The following is a 25,065-nucleotide window of genomic DNA, read 5'->3' as shown; positions in this document are numbered from 1 at the left end:
CTCTGGATAATAGTTTTGGTAATCCTGCACCTTCTCCTAATCTCCAAACTATGGATTCTTTGCATTGTATTCACACCACACATTGCTGTCAGACATGACATCTCCACTGCCTCCAGCCTTCTCCTTGCTGCAATATTCACCACCCATGCTTCACTCCCATACAAGAGCGTTGGTATAACTATACAGTGGAACCTCAAATGTCGCTACCGAACGAATTTATTCCCATCAGGAATAATGTAAATTAGATTAGTCCACTTCTGACCCTCAAAAATACACTTATAAAAGCACTTACAAAAATACACTTACATTATTGGTTGAGTACAAAAATACACTTACATTATTGGATGAGTACAAAAATACACTTACATTATTGGTTGAGTACAAAAATACACTTACATTATTGGTTGAGTTGGGAGCAGTTCGATTTTTGAGGTTCCACTGTACTCTCATACATTCCCCTTTTTGCTTTCATGGATAAATTTCTTTGTCTTCACAGACTCCTCAGTGCACCACTCACCTTTTTTCCTTTGTCAATTCTATGATTCACCTCATCTTTCGTAGACCCATCTGCTGACACATCCACTCCCAAATCCCAAATATCTGAATGCATTCACCTCCTCCATACTCTTGCCCTCCAATCTGATATCCAATCTTCTGTTACCTAATTTTTTGGTTATCCTCATCACCTTACTCTTTCCTATATTCACTTCTAATTTCCTTCTTTTACATACTCTACCAAACTCATCCACCAAGCTCTGTAACTTCTCTTCAGAATCTCCCAAAAGCATAGTGTCATCAGCAAAGAGCAACTGTGACAACTCCCATTTTGTGTTTGATTCTTTATCTTTTAATCCCACACCTCTTGCCAACCCCTGAGCATTCACTTCTCTCACACCTCCATCTATTAATATATTGAACAACCATGGTGACATCACACATCCCTGTCTAAGGCATACTTTTACTGGGAAATAATCTTCCTCTTGCCTACATACTCTAACCTGAGCCTCACTATCCTTGTAGAGACTCTTCGCTGCTTTTAATAACCTACCTCCTATTCCATACATTTACAACATCTGCCACATTGCCCCCCTATCCACCCTATCATATGCCTTTTCCAAATCCATAAATGCCACAAAAACCTCTTTACCCTTATCTAAATACTATTCACCTATATGTTTCATTGCAAACACTTGGTATATGCACCCCCTACCCTTCCTAAAGCCTCCGTGTTCATCTGCTATCCTGGTCTCCATCCTACTCTTAATTCTTTCAGTAATAACTCTATCATACACTTTCCCAGGCATACTCAGACTTATTCCCATATAATTTTTACACTCATTTGTCCCCTTTGCCTTTATATAAAAGAACTATGCATGCTCTCTGCCAATCCCTAGGTACCTTATCCTCTTCCATACATTTATTAAACAGAAGCACTATTTCAAAACTATATCCCCCACCTGCTTTTAACATTATCTTTATCCCATCAATCCTAGCTGCTTTATTCCCCTTCATTTTACCCACTGCCCCATGCACTCTCCCACTCTCACAACTGGTTCTTCCTCACTCCTATAAGATGTTATTCCTCCTTGCCCTATACACGAAATCACAGCTTCCCTATCTTGATCAAATTTAACAGTTCCTCAAAATATTCCCTCCTTCCCGATACATCTAACTCTTCATTTAATAACTCTCCTCTCCTATTTTTAAGTAACAAATCCATTTGGAGTGTGGAAATTAGGAGGAGGTGTGGAGTTACTAAAAGTATTAATCAGAGGGCTGAAGAGGGGTTGTTGAGGTGGTTTGGTCATTTAGAGAGAATGGATCAAAGTAGAATGACTTGGAGAGGGTATAAATCTGTAGGGAAGGGGTTAAAGAAGGGAAGGGTTAAAGGAGGTTTTGTGGGCGAGGGGCTTGGATTTCCAACAAAAGTGTATGAGCGTGTTAGATAGCAGTGAATGGAGACGAATGGTTTTTGGGACCTGACGAGCTGTTGGAGTGTGAGCAGGGTAATATTTAGTGAAGGGATTTAGGGAAACTGGTTAGCTGGACTTGAGTCCTGGGAATGGGAAGTACAGTGCCTGCACTTTAACCCTTTGACTGTTTACGCCGTATATATACTAGCCGTATATTTTTTTTTTTATCACACTGGCCGATTCCCACCAAGGCAGGGTGGCCCGAAAAAGAAAAACTTTCACCATCATTCACTCCATCACTGTCTTGCCAGAAGGGTGCTTTACACTACAGTTTTTAAACTGCAACATTAACACCCCTCTAGCGGCTTCAAATCAAGTGGGAAAAGCCTGGTAGGCCAACATGAGAGAGAATAGGTCTCAGTGGTGGGTGTGCACCCTGTAAAAAAAATCTTGGACTCAGCGGTGCGTTGTGGGAACGCTATCTTGGTAGTCCATTTTCACTATGCCTCGCAGTAAGAAGTACCTCACTCCTCGGCGGATTGGAGGTCTTTCGTTCCCAAGTGATGAAAGTGTCAGTGACAGTGAAGTCCAGGGTTTTCAAGTGAGGGTGACCGAAAAAAGTGCCCAGGATGATGTAATTAGTGATGAAAACCCAGATGACCCACAACCTTCCACCTCTGGTGCTGGGCCGGCTTGTTCACGTTCACGTTCACCTGTACCAGGACGAAAGAGGAAACTATTTGGTCATGTACAAGACCCAGATGTTAGCAGTGAATGTGATAGTGATAGTGATTTCAAGGTTATTGAGGGTGAATATTCCCCATTGAAGCGGCAGTATGTACGATGGAGCATGCGGTCTGGTAGTGTTTCATATGCTGTTCCAAGGGGAAGGAGTAACTCTGGGAGCACATCTCGTGGCCCTACACCACGACCTGATAGTGAAGATGACGATATTGTTACGATGGGTATGAATGATGTGAGTGAGGCAGCAGGCAGTGGTGGTGATAGTGATGGTGGCACCAGCAGCGGGCCACGCTACTACCCACGCTGCTGACTCTGCACAACAACAACCAGCCTCACCCAACCCCACACTCCCACAACCTACACAACCACAACCTGCACAACCACAACCTGCACAACCACAACCTGCACAACCACAACCACATTACAATATCCAGAACCCACCAGCAGACCGCATCTGGGATTGGCAGGAAGGTGACGAGTTTGTTCCCAGTCCCCATGACTTTGATGAAACACAAAGTGGAATAAAGCCATCCTGTCCACTTGGGAACAATGCTAATGAACTGGAATGCTTTGAGTTATTCTTCGATGAACCCCTGATGGACATAATTGTCAGGGAAACCAACACATACTATGAATACACCATGGCAAATACAATTCTCTCACCAAGATCACGGCTACACCAGTGGAGTGGCAGAGATGTACCTGTTTTTTGCCACAATAATGCTTATGCCACATGTGTATAAGCACACTGTCACCACATACTGGGCAACAGAACGCCTGATTTCAACTCCAGGTTTTAGTGACATTGTAGGTGTCAATCGTTTCCTGATACTGTTACGTATGTTACACTTTTCAGACAAAACCAGGCCTGACAGAAGCGACAGGTTATATAAGATTAGAAATGTGTTTATGTACATGAAACAAAAGTGCTGCATGTATTTTTATCCCTTCAGGAAGCTTGTTATTGATGAGTCTTTGATTTTATTCAAAGGAAGACTCTCATTCAAGCAACATATACCAAGCAAGAGGAAACGCTTTGGTATGAAGTTATTTGTACTGTGTGATTGCAGAAGTGGTCTAGTTTTGGATATCATTGTGTACACTGGCAGTAATACTTTGAGAGATATCATGAAGTTATTAGGTATCTCTGGTGATGTGGTTAGAACAATGATGGAACCATATCTTGGTAAGGGGCATATGTTATTTACTGATAACTGGTACACAAGCCCCTTACTCAGTGATTTCTTGCGAGTGAACTTGACAGACGTGTGTGGCACAGTGCGTGGTAATCGTAAACATATGCCAAGGTTCAACGCTGGCACTCGCAGAGGTGAGGTGCAAGCCTTTGCTGCCAATGACATCATGGCATTTCGGTGGCATGACAAACGTGATGTCACATTGTTGACATCAGTTCACCAAAACAAAATGGCAGACAGTGGCAGGCAGCATAGAGAGACCAATGAACCCATTCTAAAGCCTGCAGCTGTCATGGACTACAACCTCAATATGCGCTTAGTGGACAAATGTGACATGCAGATTGGGTTTGCTGATTGTGTATGCAAGAGTTATAAGTGGTATATAAAACTTTTTTTCCATCTTGTTGATATCTCCATGCTAAATGCTTATAACATATACAAGTTGAGGACCAACAAAACACCAAAATATGGTGAATTTTGTTTGTCAGTAATCAGACAAATAATCGCCAAGTACCAAGGAGCAACACCTGCAATAGACCAGCGCCCACGAAATTACCAACACCCGCCATCTCGTTTGAGGCCTAGTGATCACTACCCCATACAACTGCCCCCTACTACTTCCAAGAAAAATGCTCAGAAGAGGTGTTATGTATGTACACATACCACAAAATGCCCACAAACACGCAGAGACACTCATTTTATGTGTGAGGAGTGTCAAGTGCCACTCTGCATATACCCATGTTTCAAAGAGTTCAACAAGTTGCAGCAGTTCTAGGAACATGTTCAGTGACTGTACATATGTATATATATTATGGAACAATAGTAATAAACATTGTTTTGTATTGTTTGTGTAAACAAATTTTATACACAAACTAATAGTGATAAAGTTTGTTCAGTTATTGTGTTGTAAACAATGAGTGTATATTTGAACAATGCACCTTACATTGGTCTCACAGGCCACATAAGTTACTTGGAAAAGAAAAATATTGGAAAATACAAGAAACTTTTGAATTAAGAGTAAATAAAAGAATACCGGGTGGGCGGCAGTCACCGCTGTTGCTGTACGCAGCTCACTTTCTGCCAACCTTACGGCTCTATATCTCGGTAAGTACTGATGGCAAAAAATTTTTTTTTAGGCTTAAAACACTCGGTAAAATAATCCTAACATTTTCATAAGAATTTTTTTTTTTCGAATATTTTGCGACATAGAATGACAGTTTCAGAAAGGGGCCTGCGACAGTCAAAGGTTTAAAGAAGGGGTTTGGGATATTGACAGTTTGGAGGGACTTCTGAACTGTCGTATCTGAGCGGCTCTGCTAAGACAGTGATTATGTATGAGTGAGGTGAAAGTGTTGAATGATGATGAAAGTATTTTCTGTTTGGGGATTTTCTTTCTTTTTGGGTCACCCTGTCTCAGTGGGAGATGGCTGACTTGTTGAAAAAAAAAATCTGTTAGTTCCCTAGGCTTTCTCAACTTATTAATCTCACTCCAAAACTTTTTCTTTTTTTCAACAAAATTTGTTGATAACATCTCACCCACTCTCTTATTTGCTCTCTTTTTTGCATTGCTTCACCACTCTCTTAACCTCTGTTTTTCTCTCCATATACTCCTCCCTCCTTGCATCATTCTACTTTGTAAAAAGCCTCCTATATGCGAACTTTTTCTCTCATATTACTCTCTTTACATCATCATTCCACCAATCGCTCTTCTTCCCTCCCGCACCCACTTTTCTGTAACCACAAACTTCTGCTGAACACTCTAACACTATACAGTGGAACTTGGGTTTCGTGATTAATTCATTCCAGAAAGTTTGACGAAACCGAATTGTATGAAAACTGAAGCAATACTTCCCATGAGACATAATGTAAATCCAAATAATCTGTTTCAAACACCCAAAAATATTGACAAAAAATACATTTTATAGAAAATAACTATAATTTTACATACAGAAAACAATGAGAAATAAATATAAATGAGTAATGAAATCATGCAAGATTTCAGGTACGTCTTGCTACTTACACTTAGGTCACACTACACGTACATGTACAAGCGTATATATACACACCCCTCAGAATTTTCTTCTATTTTCTTTCTAGTTCTTGTTTATTTCCTCTTACCTCCATGGGGAAGTGGAACAGAATTCTTCCTCCGTAAGCCATGCGTGTTGTAAGAGGTGACTAAAATGCCGGGAGCAAGGGGCTAGTAACCCCTTCTCCTGTATATATTACTAAATGTAAAAGGAAAAACTTTCGTTATTCTTTTTGGGCCACCCCACCTCGGTGGGATACGGCCGGTGTGTTGAAAGAAAGAAAAAGGAGAAACTTTCGTTTTTCCTTTTGGGCCACCCCGCCTCAGTGGGATACGGCCGGTGTGTTGAAAGAAGAAGACTAATGAAATGGATAAATCAACATTTAACATCACTTTTACCTTTATTGAAGACTCATGTTGGCGTATGGAAGACGGCAAGGAGGGGAGAGGGAGGAGAGGTTATTGTTTGGAAAAGGAATCAACTCCAAAACACTGTCCCGCTAACTGTTTTTCATTGATCCACACCAACAACAACTTCTCAAAATCTTCAGTTGTTTGCTATCTGTTTGGTTAGCACATTTACCCCCTTTAGCAACATCAGCTTCCTTTATTTCTTTTTTCTTTGCCAGGATGGAACTGATCATTGATGCAGATTTCCCGTACATCCTGGCGAGATCAGCCACCCGTATGCCACTTTCGTACTTAGCTACGACTTCTTTTTTGAATTCTATTTAGCAGTTGCACTCAGTAAACGAACACAAAAAGCAATAGATTATTACGAAATATTTTGGCTGAACGTGCGGGGTGATGCTCACTCAACAATAAACAAAGGCAGACTTGAGACACTCGACACTTGAGTGGCTGAGTGATATGGGCAGGTAGGCGGATGCGTTCGGTACGGACCATTGTCAACTCTACGAAAACCGAGATGTACAAAAACTGGGACAAAATTTTGACTGAAAAAGTCGTCGAAAACCGAATCCTATGAAAACTGGGGCACACAAAAACCGAGGTTCCACACTATTCTTAAACTTACCCCAAACATCTTCTACCCCATTGCCTATACAGTGGACCCCCGCATAACGATTTTAATCCGTGCAAGAGGGGTAATTGTTATGCGAAATAATCGGTATGTGAATGAATTTTCCCCATAAGAAATAATGGAAATAAAATTAATCTGTGCAAGACACCCAAAAGTATGAAAAAAATTTTTTTTTACCACATGAAATATACATTTTCCCACACACAAAGAGAAGGATATATGCACAATAGTAGAGTAGTACATGCACAGTATATATTGTGCATGTACTAGTCTACTAAATGAAGAATAAATGACACTTACCTTTATTGAAGATGCAGCAATGACTGATGAGACACTGTGTCCTGGGAGTGCCTTTTCCTCCTGAGTACTGTAGGTCCTGTTTGGCATTTTCTTCCAGAACAGGCCTTATCACACTGTGTATGCCACTACGATTCTTAAATCTCTCAAACCAACCTTTGCTGGCTTTAAATTCACCAATATGAGCACTAGTTCCAGGCATTTTTCCCTGTTCACCTGGGTGTTAGTCGACTGGTGTGGGTTGCATCCTGGGAGACAAGATTAAGGACCCCAATGGAAATAAGTTAGACAGTCTTCGATGACACTGACTTTTTTGGGTTATCCTGGGTGGCAAATCCTCTGGGGTTAATTGTTTCTTGGTATTCTCAATAAGCCACACCAACAACGGTGCTACAGCAGCAGCAGCAGCTGACGGTGGTACAGCAGCAACAGACGATGCTACAGCAGCAGCAGACGATGCTACAGCAGCAACAGACGATGTTACAGCAGCAGCAGACGATGCTACAGCAGCAGCAGCAGCTGACGGTGGTACAGCAGCAACAGACAATGCTACAGCAGCAACAGACGATGTTACAGCAGCAGCAGACGATGCTACAGCAGCAGCAGCAGCTGACGGTGGTACAGCAGCAACAGATGACGCTACAGCAGCAACAGACGATGTTACAGCAGCAGCAGACGATGCTACAGCAGCAGCAGCAGCTGACAGTGCAGCAGCAGCAGCAGCAGCTGTACCACCAATAGTAGCGATGGTTGATTGGGGTTTATTATACAACCTGGCCAGCTCGGAGACACGCACTCCACTTTCATACTTATCAATGATCTTTTTCTTCATCTCTATTGTAATTCTCACCCTTATTGCTGTAGGGTTGGCACTAGAAGCTTTCTTGGGGCCCATGGTCACTTATTTTCCAGAAAAAGCACCGAAAACACTGTAATAATACGAAATATTCCGATTGTATGCTTGGATGTTACCGCGGAGGCTGGCTGGTAAACAATGCCACCGGCGGAACATGTGAGCGTGGCTCAGGCCGCACATTGGACGCGTCTCGGACGAGAATCGGTGAGCGGGTTTTTAAGCGGTATGTGAGGCAAAATTTTGGCGATTAAAGCAAGCGGTATGCGGATTAATCGCTATGTGATGCCATCGGTATGCAGGGGTCCACTGTACTCACACTAGCCCATCTGTCCTCCAACAGTTGTTTATATCTTACCCTAAGTGTCTCCTCCATTAGTTTACAAACCTTCACCTCTCTCTTACTTGCTGCTTCCATTTTCCTTGTATCCCATCTACCTTATACTCTCACTGTAGCTACAACTAAAAAGTGATCTGATATGTCTGTGGCCCCTCTATAAACATGTACATCCTGAAGTCTACCCAACAGTCTTTTGTCTACCAATACGTAGTCGAACAAACTACTGTCATTACGCCCTATATCACATCTTGTACAGTGGTCCCTCAATTATCGTCCTAAATCCGTTCCTGGAAGTGGGACTGTTATCGAAATAGACGATTTTCAAATCAATTTTCCCCATAAGAAATAATGTAAATCCAATTAATTCGTTCCAGACACCCAGAAGTATCAACAACAATTTTTTTTTTTACCTAAAAGATAGATTTACATGCACAAAAGAATGAACATTCAACATGACAGTTACATTTATTGGAGGCTGTTGTTGATGAATGGAAGACGGAGGAGGAGAGAGAGGGAAGATTGGTTATTGTTTGGAAGGGAAATCCCCCTCCATAAGGACTCTAGGTCACTTCAGGGGTCACTTCCCTAGCATAAATATAGATTTACATGCAGAAAAAAATGCCAAATAAATGTAAAGCACTAATAAAATGTATAAATGAACATTGGTAATAGGGGTAGTTGATGAGTGGAATGGTCTGCCTAGTAGGGTGATCGAAGCTAAAACATTGGGTAGTTTCAAATTTAGGTTGGATAAATACATGAGTGAGAGGGGTTGGATTTGAGTCGGACTTGCACCTGAGCTTATTGCTTGGGTAGCATTTGTTCTGTTAGTGGGTTGGATTTGTGAAGGACTGGCCTAGTATGGGCCAACAGGCTTATTGCAGTGTTCCTCCTTTCTTATGTTCTAAAAGCTATGGCTTGGGTAGTTTCAAATTTAGGTTGGATAAATACACGAGTGAGAGGGGTTGGATTTGAGTCGGACTTGCACCTGAGATTATTGCTTGGGTAGCATTTGTTCTGTTAGTGGGTTGGATTTGTGAAGGACTAGCCTAGTATGGGCCAGCAGGCCTACTGCAGTGTTCCTCCTTTCTTATGTTCTTATTGGAGACTTGTTTGTGTGAGGGAGGGATGGCAAGTTTATTGTTGGAGAATATGACACTAATGTCAACTCTACGGCTTATTTATCTATCACAATTCAACTAATATGACATAATAAACAATATTAATAACATAGAAACATGGAATATACTCTAGAATGAATAAAATAAGTCATTACGTATGTCATGAGAGGTGTTGTGTTATGTTGTTGTTGGGTATATAAGGGCCACTGAGAGTAAGCCATCCATAATGGTGGTGAAGCAGCAGCTGAGGCGGTGGTGTTTTCTTTAGCCCTATATAACTCCAACAAAATTGGAGGAGTTGGTAGAATCGCTGAATCACTAAAGAAGGAACCCTCTACCACCATCACTACCACTATTACAACTGTTACCACCATCACTACTACCTTCTACCACCATCACTACTACCTTCTACCACCATCACTACCACCATCAACCACTATCACAACTGCTTCCACTCTACCACCACCACCTTTGTATTTTTCTACAAACTTTTTCATAAATTGTATGTGTTTCTCACATTCTTTACCAAAGGGCTGGCACTAGAAGCTTTCTTTGGAGCCATGGTAGCTTATTGAGCACTTGCAAGCACTAAAACCAATGGAATATTATGAAATATTTCGTAGGAGCATGTGAGGGGACCGTCGCTCACTGGTAAACAATGGCACACTGGCTTGGAAGGCAGGCCCAGGCGGCTCAGAGCGTGAGTACGCGTCCCAGACGATGGATGATTAGCGAGTTAACGGACCATTTGTGAGCCAATGTTTAGACTAAATAACGGGACTAGTATTTCCGAAATGGACGACTTTCAGGCCGGACGATTATTGAGGGACCACTGTATACTTGTTTATCCTCTTTTTCTTAAAATATGTGTTACCTATAACCAAACTCCTTTCTATACAAAATTCAATCAATGTTCCCCATTATCATTTACACCTGGCACCCCAAACTTACCTACCACACCCTCTCTAAATGCTTCTCCTACTTTAGGATTTGGGTCCTTTACCACAATTACTCTCTCACTTGGCCCAAAAGTTCCTACACACTCAATATCTTCCAAAATCTCTTTCCTCTACACTCCTCTCTTCTCTAGGTGCATACACACTTATTATGGCCCACTTTTCACATCCAACTCTTATTTTAATGCACATAATCCTTGAATTTATACATTTATATTCCCTCTTCTCTCTCCATAACTGATCCTTCAACTTTAAAGGAGGGGTTTTGGGTTATTGGCTGTTTGGAGTGACATCTAAACTGCAAAGACAGTGATTATGTGTGAATGATGGTAAAAGTGTTGAATAATGATGAAAGTGTTTATTTCTTTTTTTTGGGTCACCTTGCCTTGGTGGGAGACAGCTGGCATGTTGAAAAGAAATAAATTCTTTTCTCTTTCTTACCCAGATACTGTACATTCATTGTGTTGAACCAAGGTGGTCAGCATTAGGATTTTTAGAAGAGTTTTAGCATATGAATAAACATTAATTTTCGTAAATATTTACTGTTTTTTTTTTTCAGTTTGTGTGTCGGTGGGAGGAAGTAAAATCTGGAAGAGATGACTTCAAAATTCGGGATAAGTTATGGAAATATTATTACTTATCCCATTCCAGCTATACACACTCCAGGTGATTTTTGGAAAATAAATACTGTAGTTGCTTCTTAATCATATTTCATCTGCTGTGAGCATATTGGTTTGTCTTTCTTGTATTGGAAAAATAAATGAATATTTATGAATCGTGTTGTTGGTATTGCATTTGAGCATGATAAACCCTCTCCTAATGATTGAGTTACATTCCTGAAAAGTGGCACCTTTGAACACTGACATTATATGAAGTGAAGAACATGTAGAAAAAAAAAAAAGGGTTACATTTCACACATACCTCCAAATTAACCAAACTACTCTTTCTAATGTTTTACTAGGTAAAAATTACTACATCTCAGTTGTGATTGCTTGTTGATATAGCAGCATGTAGAGAGGGTTGATGTGGCTAAGATGGATGGCCGTACTTCTTGTGTTGACGAGGATATAGAGTTGTTAGTAGTTAATGTTTGCACTGGAGTGCTCAGGTATTCAGTAATGCATCTCAGGTCTGTTTTATCCTCTAGTACTTAACAGAGCTAATGGTCAGGAATCAGTTAGGGTAAGATATAAACAGCTATTGGAGGATAGATGGGCTAATGAGAGCATAGGCAATGGGGTCGAAGAGGTATGGGGTAGGTTTAAAAATGTAGTGTTAGAGTGTTCAGCAGAAGTTTGTGGTTACAGGAAAGTGGGTGCAGGAGGGAAGAGGAGCGATTGGTGGAATGATGATGTAAAGAGAGTAGTAAGGGAGAAAAAGTTAGCATATGAGAAGTTTTTACAAAGTAGAAGTGATGCAAGGAGGGAAGAGTATATGGAGAAAAAGAGAGAGGTTAAGAGAGTGGTGAAGCAATGTAAAAAGAGAGCAAATGAGAGAGTGGGTGAGATGTTATCAACAAATTTTGTTGAAAATAAGAAAAAGTTTTGGAGTGAGATTAACAAGTTAAGAAAGCCTAGAGAACAAATGGATTTGTCAGTTAAAAATAGGAGAGGAGAGTTATTAAATGGAGAGTTAGAGGTATTGGGAAGATGGAAGGAATATTTTGAGGAATTGTTAAATGTTGATGAAGATAGGGAAGCTGTGATTTCGTGTATAGGGCAAGGAGGAATAACATCTTGTAGGAGTGAGGAAGAGCCAGTTGTGAGTGTGGGGGAAGTTCGTGAGGCAGTAGGTAAAATGAAAGGGGGTAAGGCAATGGTCAGGAATCTGGTAAAGTGTATGGTAGAGTTATAATTGAAAGAATTAAGAGTAAGACGGAGAATAGGATAGCAGATGAACAAGGAGGCTTTAGGAAAGGTAGGGGGTGTGTGGACCAGGTGTTTACAGTGAAACATATAAGTGAACAGTATTTAGATAAGGCTAAAGAGGTCTTTGTGGCATTTATGGATTTGGAAAAGGCGTATGACAGGGTGGATAGGGGGGCAATGTGGCAGATGTTGCAAGTGTATGGTGTAGGAGGTAGGTTACTGAAAGCAGTGAAGAGTTTTTACGAGGATAGTGAGGCTCAAGTTAGAGTATGTAGGAAAGAGGGAAATTTTTTCCCAGTAAAAGTATAAGCTGCTCCGTGGAGTTAAAAGATAAAGAATCACACACAAAGTGGGAGTTGTCACAGCTGCTCTTTGCTGATGACAAACCCCACTTCAGATTGGAGGGAGAGAGTATGGAGGAGAACAGATAATGCTTCTAGATGTGTCAGGGTTTTGTTCAGTGAGAAATGTCTGTACATTTACTGATAACTTGAAATTGCTGACAGAACTATAGCATTGTTAACTATTTATCTCCAGGTTCTTTGTCATTGTTATTTTTTATGTCTGTCTGTCTGTCTCTGAAATGGAGCTCCTTCAGCAGTTCTTCTGCAGTTGTCTCCTTCTCATCCTCTCCTAACAGTTCATTCAACTCATAAACTGTGTACACATAATAGTATACAGGGGATTAGGCTTTTTTTTGACATAATAGTACGCCCAATTTTTTATTTTGGCCTCTAATGACCATGCATCATTATTTTAGGGCTCATCTCAACTGTTTGAGTTCCCTACTGTCTCATGCCTAAGCAAAAAGTCTAGGACCAGGTGGGTCTATGCACTGCATCATGAGAAACACTGCTTCAGAAGTACAGTGGACCCTGGGTTATCGGCCGTAATCCGTTTCAAAAGGCCGGCTTAAAACCGAAATGGTCGATAACCGAAATAATTATTCCCATAAGAATTAATGTAAATACAATTAATCTGTTCCAGACACCCAAAAATATTCACAAAAAATACATTTTTTAGAGATTAACCCTTTGAATGTTTCGGTCGTATACATACGTCTTACGAGCCACCGTGTTTGACATATATATATACTCAAAAATTCTAATGGCTTGAAATCAAGTAGGAGAAATACACAAATAACCCGCATATAGAAGAGAGGAGGTTACGATGACGTTTCGGTCCGACTTGGACCATTTACAAAGTCAGTATGACTTTGTAAATGGTCCAAGTCGGACCAAAACATCGTCGTAGACTCCTCTCTTGTATGTGCGGGTTATTTGTGTATCGTTCCAGTCACAGTATTGTGCCTTTTTTTGTTACAAGCAGGAGAAAGGTGGTAGGCCCACACGTGAAAGAATGGGTCTGTGTGGTAAGCGTGCAACATATAAAAAAAATCCTGCAGCACGCAGGATTTTGATTGGTTTTACTATGAAAAAAACCTTGAAATGGAGCTCAATATAGGGGAAATGTTTGAGTTTTGCCGATGTTCAAAAGAAAACAAATGATGTCATTGTCCAATAAATGACCAACTAGCCATTCTAATATGCAGTCACGAATGGGTTGACATTATTTATACAATTATTACAATATTGCAGTAGTCTGCATAACAGTAAATCTTTTATTTTTTGTTTTAATAAAAATTCAAAATAGAAAGCAAGAGTTATATCAGAGGGGCCTGGAGACATGACTGATGAACAAAGAAAATGTTATTTTAGAGCCAGGAATGTCTGCAGTGTTCATTCTGGACCCTATTTTGAAATTGGCATATTTTTTAATTTGCGTGAAATTGGCCAAAATGCAAATTTCTGACCACGTTATTGGGTAGTTGAAATTGGTAAATGGGCAGTTTTCTGTGCTCAGTCGATAGAACTAATAGAGTTCTAAAGAAATAGCTATGAGCTTGGTCGACTGGAACAATGGAATTAGCCAAAAATAGGGCTCAAAGTGGACAAAATCGCCGATTCGTAAATATCGCTGAGGTCACTAACTTCACGAGAGCATAATTCCTTAAGTTTTCCATCAGATTTCATTCTTTTGGTGTCATTACCATTGGGAAAAGATTCTCTCATTTCATAAGAAAAAATGATTTTTTTTTCGAAAATTTTCGACACCAGGAGACACTTCAATATTTGGGGTTTCGACAGTCAAGGGGTTAATTATAGTTTTGCATACACAAAACAATGAGAACTAGATAAAATAAATAAATGAACAATTAAATCAGTATTACATACCTTTATTGAAGACTGTTGTTGGCTTATGGAAGATCGGGAGGAGGAGAGTGGGAGGAGAGAGTATTCTTTGGAAGGGAAATCCCCCTCTATAAGGACTTCAGGTATCAAAGCCCTGCCTGAGGTTAATTCACTTCTTTGTCTAGCTTGAGAGTCACTGGACCCCTGTCACACAAAATATCTGTTCAGAGAGCTCTGTTTCAGGTGTCTCTTTAAGATTTCCCTGAAGTGGAACAAGGTTTTGTCACTGAACCTGTTGCAGATGTAGCTTGTTTCAGGTTGGTCAGGGTGATATTTCTCAGCAAAAGCTTGCACCCTAGTCCACATTGCACAAATCTCCTTAATCTCTGAAGAAGTCACCTCCTTCACTTCCTCTTCTTCCTCCTCTGAAGCAAGTTCCTGAGCTGTGGTCTGTTGCTGTTCGAGATAAAGCTCTTGCAGCTCTTCAGTGGTTAGCTCTTTCCTGTGGTCCTCCACCAACTCTTCCACATCCTCACCACTAACCTCCAACCCCATGGACTTGCCCAGAGATACAGTGGATTCCACAACAGGCATAGGGTCCTCAGGGTCAGCCCAAAACCCTTCAGAATCCCTCTCTTGGACACATTTTGGCCACAGTTTTCTCCAAGCAGCATTCAAAGTCCTGGAAGTCACTCCTTCCCAAGCCTTCCCTATAAGGCTTATGTAATGGAGGATATTGAAGTGATTCTTCCAGAACTCTCTTAGGGTCAAATCTGTATCCGAGGTCACTTCAAAGCACCTTTGAAACCCTGCTTTGGTGTACAGTTTTTTGAAGTTAGAAATGATCTGCTGGTCCATGGGCTGGATGAGGGGAGTGGTGTTAGGAGGCATGAACTTCATTGTGATGAAATGGAATTCCACAGACAATAGGTCTACCAAGTTTGGAGGATGAGCAGGAGCATTGTCCAGTACCAGGAGGGACGTGAGTGGCAATTTATGTTCCAGGAGGTATTTTTTCACACCCGGACCACACACATCATTCACCCACTCTTTGAAAATTTGCCTTGTGACCCATGCCTTAATGTTAGCCCTTCACATCACACACAGTTTACTCTTGAAAACATCGTGTTTCTTGAACACTGGGATTTTCAGAGTGATACACCAGTAAAGGCTTCACTTTGAAATCCCCAGTAGTGTTAGCACAGAACAAAAGAGTAACCCTGTCTTTCATAGGCTTGTGTCCAGGCATGGCCTTTTCCTCCTGCGTAATGTAGGTCCTCTTTGGCATTTTCTTCCAAAACAGGCCTGTTTCATTACAACTGAACACTTATTGGGGGAGGAATCCTTTAGCCTCTACGTACACCTTGAAATCCTGCACAAAATTTTCAGCCGCACAGTTATCGGAACTTGCAGCCTCTCCATGCCTTACCACACTGTGTATGCCACTACACTTCTTAAATCTCTCAAACCAGCCTTTTCTGGCCCTAAAATCACTAGCAGCAGCACTTGTTCTAGGCATTGTATTTACAAGATATGCATGCAACTGCTTTGCCTTCCCACAAATCACTGACTCCACAACACTATCTCCCACTAATTGTTTTTCCCTGATCCACAACAATAGTAATTTTTCCATATCTTCCATTATTGGTGACCTTTGTTTCGTTATCATATTTACTCCTTTCGCAACATCAGCTTCCTTCATTTGTTCTTTCTTTACCAGGATGGAAGTGATGGTAGATTTGTTTTTCCCATACATCCTGGCAAGTTTCGACACTCAAATTTTTCAATCACTTCTCTCTTAAATTCCATTATGTTTCTCACTTTCTTTACCACAGGAACATTACTAGGAACTTCCTTTGGGGCCATGCTTACTTATTTCGAAGTTGCACTTAATAAATAACAAAGAAAAACACTGATTTATAGCAAAATGTTTGAATGAATGAGCAGAAGCTTCTTCATTTGGCCAGCGACACAGCTACACTGACTCAGGAATGCCTGAACGTCGACGGACGATAAGCGTCCAATACGGCCGATAAGCGAAATAATGGCTGATAACCGGAAGCCGAAAAACCGGCTGATAAGCGAGCTGGCCAGTAAGCGGAACAGCCGATAAGCAAGGGTTCACTGTACTTGTAAACAATTGAAGAATCACCTGTCTTACTGGTTTTATAAGTTTTGTTCATTATATTGTATTATAATTTCATAAACTAGCACCACTGAACTATTTGCAAATTCTCAGTTAATATTTTATATTCTTCACTGAATCATTGAAATCATTCGTGGAAAAGAGCCTTTTCTTATGTAGCTCCAAGATTGTTCAACAGGTTGCGAATGTCTGTCAAGAGTCTGTTTGTACTTTCAAATCTCAGTTGAAAATAAATCTCTAGAGCTTATGATCTTGATCATACTGTCACTCTTGAATATGCACTTCAGCATTTCTTATTCATTGTTATTGTATTTATGGATTGGTGAGTGAGTGCTTGTGAATGTCTTTCCAGAGCAGGCACTGAAAAATAACAATTCCTGAAAAATAACAAAACCCAAATTTTTATTATAATTATTATGTGCATGTAACCAGTTAAATATTACAGTTTAAATGTTATTTATCACATGTTTTTAGGTTTCAGTTATTTTTATTTTTGTTTTATGTTTTGACAGAAAGTTTATCGACATGATTGAGGGTGCAACGCGTAAGCTGTCAGTTGACAACATTTATGTCGTAATAAAAGACATATTAGACAGTTTGAAACGCTACAAAGATGTTCCCTTTGGAGACAAGGTAAGTTACACATGATTGTTACTTTTTTATTATACAGGTGCCCTTTGACTTAGGATGGTTCGACTTAAGATATTTCAACTTTACAATGGTGCAAAAGCAGTTACATTTTGGAGATGAAACTTGAGATATTTACCTAGCATGAAGGTGGCAGGTCCATAGCTTGTACAGGTGTCCCTCAACATTCGCGAGGGTTAGGGGATCAAGAGCCTCGCGAATGTTGAAAAACCGTGAATGTTTGGTGCCCCAATATATTGTAGGGAATTATAATACAATACTGCTTAACTTGTTGAACCATGAACAATCATAAAATACATGAAAACGTCGTAAATTGTACTAAATATATACATGTTATGCTTTAATAACATGTATGTTATTAAATACCACAGACTCCACCACTGCCTCCACCACTGCCTCCACCACTGCGGCCACCACTGCGAGTCCCTACTACCCTCCCTCCGACCCCCGCAACTGGCAGCCAGCCCTCCCACCACTCAGTGTGGTGAGTGTTTTGTTTATTCATTATTTGCTATTAAACTACAGTATAAATAATGTAAACACATTCATGACTGCATATTGGAATGGCTGTTTGAACAGGTATTGGACGGTGACATCATGTGTTTACTCTTGAACACAGCAAAGAATCAAACATTTCTGCTACTGCTAATAATAATAATAATAATAATAATAATAATAATAATAATAATAATAATAATAATAATAATAATAATACGATATAATTGAAGGAGGAAATTGTACAAAAATTTGAGGGAGTGGTTGACACATCTTCAGTGTGGCTTTGTTTATGCTGGAGTGAACATTAGTCTCCCTGCTCTTCCAAACATTTCACAATAATTCAGCGGTTGAGGCAGTGGTAGAGGCAGTAATAGAGGCAGTGATAGAGGCAGTGGTATTTACTAACATATACGTATGTTATAAATAATAATAGTACATGTTAATATTAATAACATTTATAATAATAATAATAAATGTTATTCATAATGTACTATTATTATTTATAACATATATGTTAGTAAATATCACTGCCTCTACCACTGCCTCTATCACTGCCTCTACCACTGCCTCTACCACTGCCTCTATCACTGCCTCTACCACTGCCTCTACCACTGCATCTACCACTGCCTCTACCACTGCCTCTATCACTGCCTCTATCACTGCCTCTACCACTGCCTCTACCACTGCCTTTACCACTGCATCTACCACTGCCTCTACCACTGCCTCTACCACTGCCTCTATCACTGCCTCTACCACTGCCTCTGTCACTGCCTCTGTCACTGCCTCTATCACTGCCTCTACCACTACCTCTACCACTGCCTCTATCACTGCCTCTACCACTGCCTCTACCACTGCCTCTACCACTGCCTCTATCACTGCCTCTACCACTCCCTCTACCACTGCCTCTATCACTGCCTCTATCACTGCCTCTACCACTGCCTCTACCACTGCCTCTACCACTGCCTCTATCACTGCCTCTTCCACTGCCTCTATCACCTCTACCACTCCAGTCACACTCAATCTACAAGCACCAAACAATGAATTATTGTGAAATGTTTGGAAGAGCAGGGAGACTAATGTTCACTCCAGCATAAACAAAGCCACACTGACGATGTGTCAACCACTCCCTCGTATTTTTGTACAATTTCCTTCTTCAATTATATCGTATTATTATTATTATTATTATTATTATTATTATTATTATTATTATTATTATTATTATTATTATTATTATTATTATTATTACTATTGTTATTATTAGCAGTAGCAGAAATGTTTGATTCTTTGCTGTGTTCAAGAGTAAACACATGATGTCACCGTCTAATACCTGTCCAAATAGCCATTCCAATATGCAGTCATGAATGTGTTTACATTATTTATACTGTAGTTTAATAGCAAATAATGAACAAACAAAACACTCACCACACTGAGTGGTGGGAGGGCTGGCTGCCAGTTGCGGGGGTTGGAGGGAGGGTAGTAGGGACTCGCAGGTGGCGGGAAACTTGAATATGATTTGGCGGCTGGGAATTTGGTGGCTGGGAATTTGGCGGTTGGGAATTCGCGAATGTGTGAAGCCCGCGAAAGCTGAAAACGTGAATGTTGAGGGAGACCTGTATTCATTTATTTATTTTTCAGTGTTGGTATTTAGTTACAGTAATTATTTGTTTATTTACATATTCATATTCGACTTAAGATATTTTTGACTTACAATGGGTTTGTCAGAATGTAACCCCATTGAAAGTCGAGGAGCACCTGTACATACATATTCTTAGTTTTACACAAGTGGTATTATGTCTGTAGGCTTCCAATTATGGAACTTAATAGATCTTGCAGGTGTTGATTCATTGTATTTATGTTATTATTGTTACCTTTTTCATTTTAGGCATCCTCACATGAACGTAAAAAAATACTGTATTTATGGGGAAATGCTAAACCTGCAGGGGGTCATATACCAAAATACCCCTTAAAACCCTCTGCTATTCAAGTGTTTTTTAATCTGCCTTAGTTGGGTTTGATGTGATGATGTGAAGGGGAAGATAGCTCTAATTCCTTGACATAATGAGTCCTTCACCAGCATCAAGGCACCCCTCCCCCCCCCATCTTGAGGGAATTAAATATATATATAATAAAATATGAAATACAGTGGACAATCATAATTCACGTAGTTTATATTCCTGACAATTGCTCTGCCTATTATTTGTATGGCTTATGGAATGAAAAGCATGAGAAAAGTAGGGTTATGTTTCTTAGACCTCCAGTAGAGCCATAATAATTTTTAATGTAATGCTTCTAAAAATTGTAGTTTCTGAACTTTAGTGAGATTCAGACTCTGAAAAGGAAGACTAGGTGTAGCTAAGAATGGTTACTTCAGTATTAGAGTATTTATTACCTTCAGGTTGGGTTACTGATGCTTAACATCCTAGAGTGGAAAGGATGGCTGTGGCCCTGTTGGGTTTGGGTTGATGCAATGTTGAAGGTTGAGTATCTTGGGATGCTGATGCAGCTTCATCAGTTGATTGTTGCTGTGGAGTGCTCAGGTATTCTGTCATATGCTGCTGGTTTGTTGTACACTGCAGTTTTTTTTTTATACAGCTCATTGTGTATTCTAAACTGGTTTATTAAACCATTCATCACTAAATGTGACTTGTTTCTGGGCTGTCTTTCCTCCTTGCAAACTGTTTTATGGTATGATAAGGCTTGTCTTCTAATAATAAGGCCATTAAGAGGAACACCCATATTTCTTGATTTGTTTTCTTTTCAGGCCACACATTTAGTAAACTCTCTTTTTTTATTTAGCTGTAAAGACTTATAGTATTCCTCATTCTTTTCACTGTGTCACATTAAGGATTACTCATTGCCCAAGCATTTATTGTTATCTCATTGTCTCAAATTGAATCAGCTGTTGATTCTCTTGACACCAAACACTTGTCGTCTCAATGACTCATGCACTGTCTTTCAGTATCTTGGTTACCTCAAAATTTTTTAAATAGGCATAGCTTTATGCTTAATTCTCCTCTTTGCTTCACCATTGTCCCCTGCACTTTGTTTGGATACCAAGATAAATATCCAGAGACAAGATGGAAAGAAGGAAAAATGAGCAATGATATACATTGATATATGTTAGCCTCTGATTTTGTGATTTTCAGTTATTGACTTTTTTTTGTCAAAATATAGTCTCTGCTTTTGTTAATTCCCTCTGGTTTCATCAGTCCTGCGTAACATGTCTGAATGCCCATGTGCACACACAGCCTCCCACACACCATTCTGAGTCAGTATGGCATTGTTTCTCGGCGAGTAAACATTACCCTGTGAGGTCATACTAAACATTTCGTAATAATCCATTGTTTTTTGTGCCTGTTTATTGTGTGTGACTGCTAAATAAGCCACCATGGGCCCAAAGAAAGCTCCTAGTGCCAGCCCTATGGTAAAGAAGATGAGAAGCACGGTATTATTCAAGAAAGAATTTGTAGCAAAGTACCAAAGTGGAGGAGGAAGAGAGAGGGGAGAATGTGTCTTCTTCAGTGATTCTACGATATGTACGATACTAAAGCAGCAGGAGCCAGTGATAAAGTGTAGCATTATCAGTGTAGCAAGTAAGTTAAGCAATTAAGTGATAGAAAAAGTATGACACGAAACTAACTCCTCAAATGTTGTTGGAGGTATATAGGGCCACTGACAAGATACGCCGCCCTGCATATCTTCCACTACCCTAAACCAATGCCAGCATCTCCTCTGAGGTAAGTGTAAATATTTCTTATTTATAAAGTGTAAATCTTTCTTATTTATAAAGTGTAAATATTTCTTATTTATAAATTAAAGTGTAAATATTTCTTATAAGAACATAAGAAAGAAGGAACACTGCAACAGGCCTACTGGCCTATGCGAAGCAGGTCCAATTCTCCCACCGGCTTAATCCAACACCTTAACCTAGTCAGGTCAGTCATGTCACTTAAGGGAGGAGCACGGCATCTGACCTAGTAGCATAAGCAGTCGGGTCCCACCCACACCCACTCATGTATTTATCCAACCTACATACGTATTTTTAAAACTACACAACATCTTCGCTTCTATAACAGTACTCAGGAGTTTGTCAACTCATTCACAACTCTGGTACCAAACCAGTGTTTTCCTATATCCTTCCTGAATCTGAATTTTTCCACTTTAAATCCATTGCTGTGAGTCCTGTCTATGTTAGATATTTTTAGCACACTATTTACATCCCCCTTTATTAATTCCTGTTTTCCATTTATACATCACAGTCATATCCCCCTCTAATTCTATGCCTTTCTAGAGAGTGCAAATTCAGGGGCCTATCCTGTATGTAATGCTATAGTTATTCTCTTTAATTTTTTTTTTCAACAAATCGGCCGTTTCCCACCGAGGCAGGGTGACCCAAAAAGAAAGAAAATCCCCAAAAAGAAAATACTTTCATCATCATTCAACACTTTCACCTCGCTCACACATAATCACTGTTTTTGCAGAGGTGCCCAGAATACAACAGTTTAGAAGTATATACGTATAAAAATACACAATATATCCCTCCAAACTGCCAATATCTCAAACCCCTCCTTTAGAGTGCAGGCATTGTACTTCCCATTTCCAGGACTCAAGTCCGGTTATATAAAATAACCGGTTTCCCTGAATCCCTTCACTAAATATTACCCTGCTCACACTCCAACAGCTTGTCAGGTCCCAGATACCATTTGTCTCCATTCACTCCTATCTAACATGCTCACGTACGCTTGCTGGAATTCCAAACCCCTCGCCCACAACACCTCCTTTACCCTTCCCTCCAACCTTTTCGAGTACGACCCCTACCCCGCCTTCCTTCCCCTACAGATTTATACGCTCTCCATGTCATTCTACTCTGATCCATTCTTTCTAAATGACCAAACCACCTCAACAAACCCTCTTCAGCCCTATGACTAATACTTTTATTAACTCCACACCTTCTCCTAATTTCCACACACCGAATTTTCTGCATAATATTTACACTTACATAATATTTGACTTCAAGAGTGTATCAGTCTGTAGTGGAAGGAAGGCGGGGTAGGGGTCGGCCTAGGAAAGGTTGGAGGGAGGGGGTAAAGGAGGTTTTGTGTGCGAGGGGCTTGGACTTCCAGCAGGCATGCGTGAGCGTGTTTGATAGGAGTGAATGGAGACAAATGGTTTTTAATACTTGACGTGCTGTTGGAGTTTGAGCAAAGTAACATTTATGAAGGGGTTCAGGGAAACCGGCAGGCAGGACTTGAGTCCTGGAGATGGGAAGTACAGTGCCTGCACTCTGAAGGAGGGGTGTTAATGTTGCAGTTTAAAAACTGTAGTGTAAAGCACCCTTCTGGCAAGACAGTGATGGAGTGAATGATGGTGAAAGTTTTTCTTTTTCGGGCCACCCTGCCTTGGTGGGAATCGGCTAGTGTGATAATAAAAAATAATATTTACACCACACATTGCCCTTAGACAGGACATCTCCACTGCCTCCAACCGCCTCCTTGCTGCAGCATTTACAACTCAAGCTTCACACCCATATAATAGTGTTGGAACTACTATACTTTCATACATTCCCTTCTTTGCCTCCATAGATAACATTTTTTGCCTCCACATAAACCTCAATGCACCACTCACCTTTTTTCCTTCATCAATTCTATGATAAACCTCATCCTTCATAAATCCATTCGCTGACACGTCAACCCCCAAATATCTGAAAACATTCACTGTCTTCCATACTACTCCCCAATTTGATATCCAATTTTTCTTTATCTAAATCATTTGATACCCTCATCACCTTACTCTTTTCTATGTTCACTTTCAACTTTCTACCTTTTCACACACTCCCAAATTTGTCCACTAACCCTTGCAATTTTTCTTGAGATTCTTCCATAAGCGCAGTATCATCAGCAAAAAGTAACTGTGTCACTTCCCATTTTGTATTTAATTCCCCATGGTTTAATCCCACCCCTCTCCCGAACACCCTATACCTGGATACCTGGATTATAACTGGAGAACTGGAGAGGGTTTCGGGGGTCAACGCCCTCACAGCCCGGTCTGTGACCAGGCCTCATGGTGGATCAGGGCTTGGTCAACCAGGCTGTTATTGTTGGCTGCACAAAAAACAACATATGAACCACAGCCAAGCTGGTCAGGTATTGATTTCAGGTGTGTGTCCAAAGCCTTCTTGAAGACAGCCAGGGGTATATTGGTAATATCCCTTATGTATGCTGGGAGGCAGCTGAACAGTCTTGGGCCCCTGACACTTACTGTGTTGACTTCTTTTACAACCCCATCTATAAATATATTAAACAACCATGGTGACATTACACATCCCTGTCTAAGGCCTACTTTTACTGGGAAGTAGTCTTCCTCTCTTCTACACACCCTAACCTGAGCCTCACTATCCTCATAAAAACTTTACAGCGTTTAGTAACTTACCACCTATTCCATATACTTGCAACATCTGCCACATTGCTTCCCTATCCTTTTGGGTGTCTGAAACGGATTAATTAGATTTACATTATTTCTTATGGGGAAAATTATTTTGGTTTTCGTGATTTTTGAGGGTCCACTGTACATGTACTCCTCACTTAATGACTGAGTTGCGTTCCTAAGAGTAAGTCAGTAAGTGAATTGGTCATTAAAAGAGGAGCTGCCCCTTACTGATATTTCAGGCGCACTGTAGTGGTAGTGGGTTTGTGTCAACCATCTTTAGATATTGTTTAAATGTCACCTGTGCACCATTTATAACATTTTTATTATGTTAAAAATAGAACTAAGCATTAAAATCAATAAAAAATAAAATACACATACAGTACACTGGTCGGAGAGCTGGTCATAAATCTGAGCAGTCGTTAAACAGGTAGGTTGTTAAATGAGAAGTTCCTTTATGTACATTGACCCATGTGGGAGGCTGTTTATATATGTTCATCCCCTCTCACACCTTCCTATGGACCTCTAAAAGAGTTGAGTTGCCCAATGAGTAGTAATGGGTCTCCTGCCTGCCTGCTGTGGTGCTTCTTAATGGAAATGTGTGCCACCAATGGAAATGAATTTCACCTTGGTGTTCATTAATGGAAATATGTGTCACCAGTGGAAGTAAATTCCACTCAGTTAGAGATGTAAAATTGAATTTGGATCATAGAATACTGAATATGTGAGCTACTGTATTTTTATAAAGAGGGTTAAGAGGAGGAGGATGTCAGGTAGAGAGGGACAAGGAAAGAAAAAA

At 40.3% G+C, this 25,065-nt stretch overlaps 1 protein-coding gene across 2 annotated transcripts in view; it reads left to right on the top strand.

The window, feature by feature from the left end:
- LOC128689166 (uncharacterized) overlaps positions 1-25,065 on the top strand; it is a 175,548-nt gene that overhangs the window by 99,131 nt on the left and 51,352 nt on the right. For both annotated transcript variants that reach the window (XM_070087371.1, XM_070087373.1), the window contains exons 4-5: positions 11,051-11,157; positions 17,210-17,330. In XM_070087371.1, the coding sequence (XP_069943472.1) occupies positions 11,051-11,157; positions 17,210-17,330 (228 nt within the window). The remainder of the gene's footprint in view (positions 1-11,050; positions 11,158-17,209; positions 17,331-25,065) is intronic.

Source organism: Cherax quadricarinatus, chromosome 21 (genome assembly GCF_038502225.1).
Source record: "Cherax quadricarinatus isolate ZL_2023a chromosome 21, ASM3850222v1, whole genome shotgun sequence".
NCBI lineage: Eukaryota > Metazoa > Arthropoda > Malacostraca > Decapoda > Parastacidae > Cherax > Cherax quadricarinatus.
Note: the sequence above shows the minus strand (reverse complement) of the source record. Positions and strands in the feature narration are given on the sequence as shown.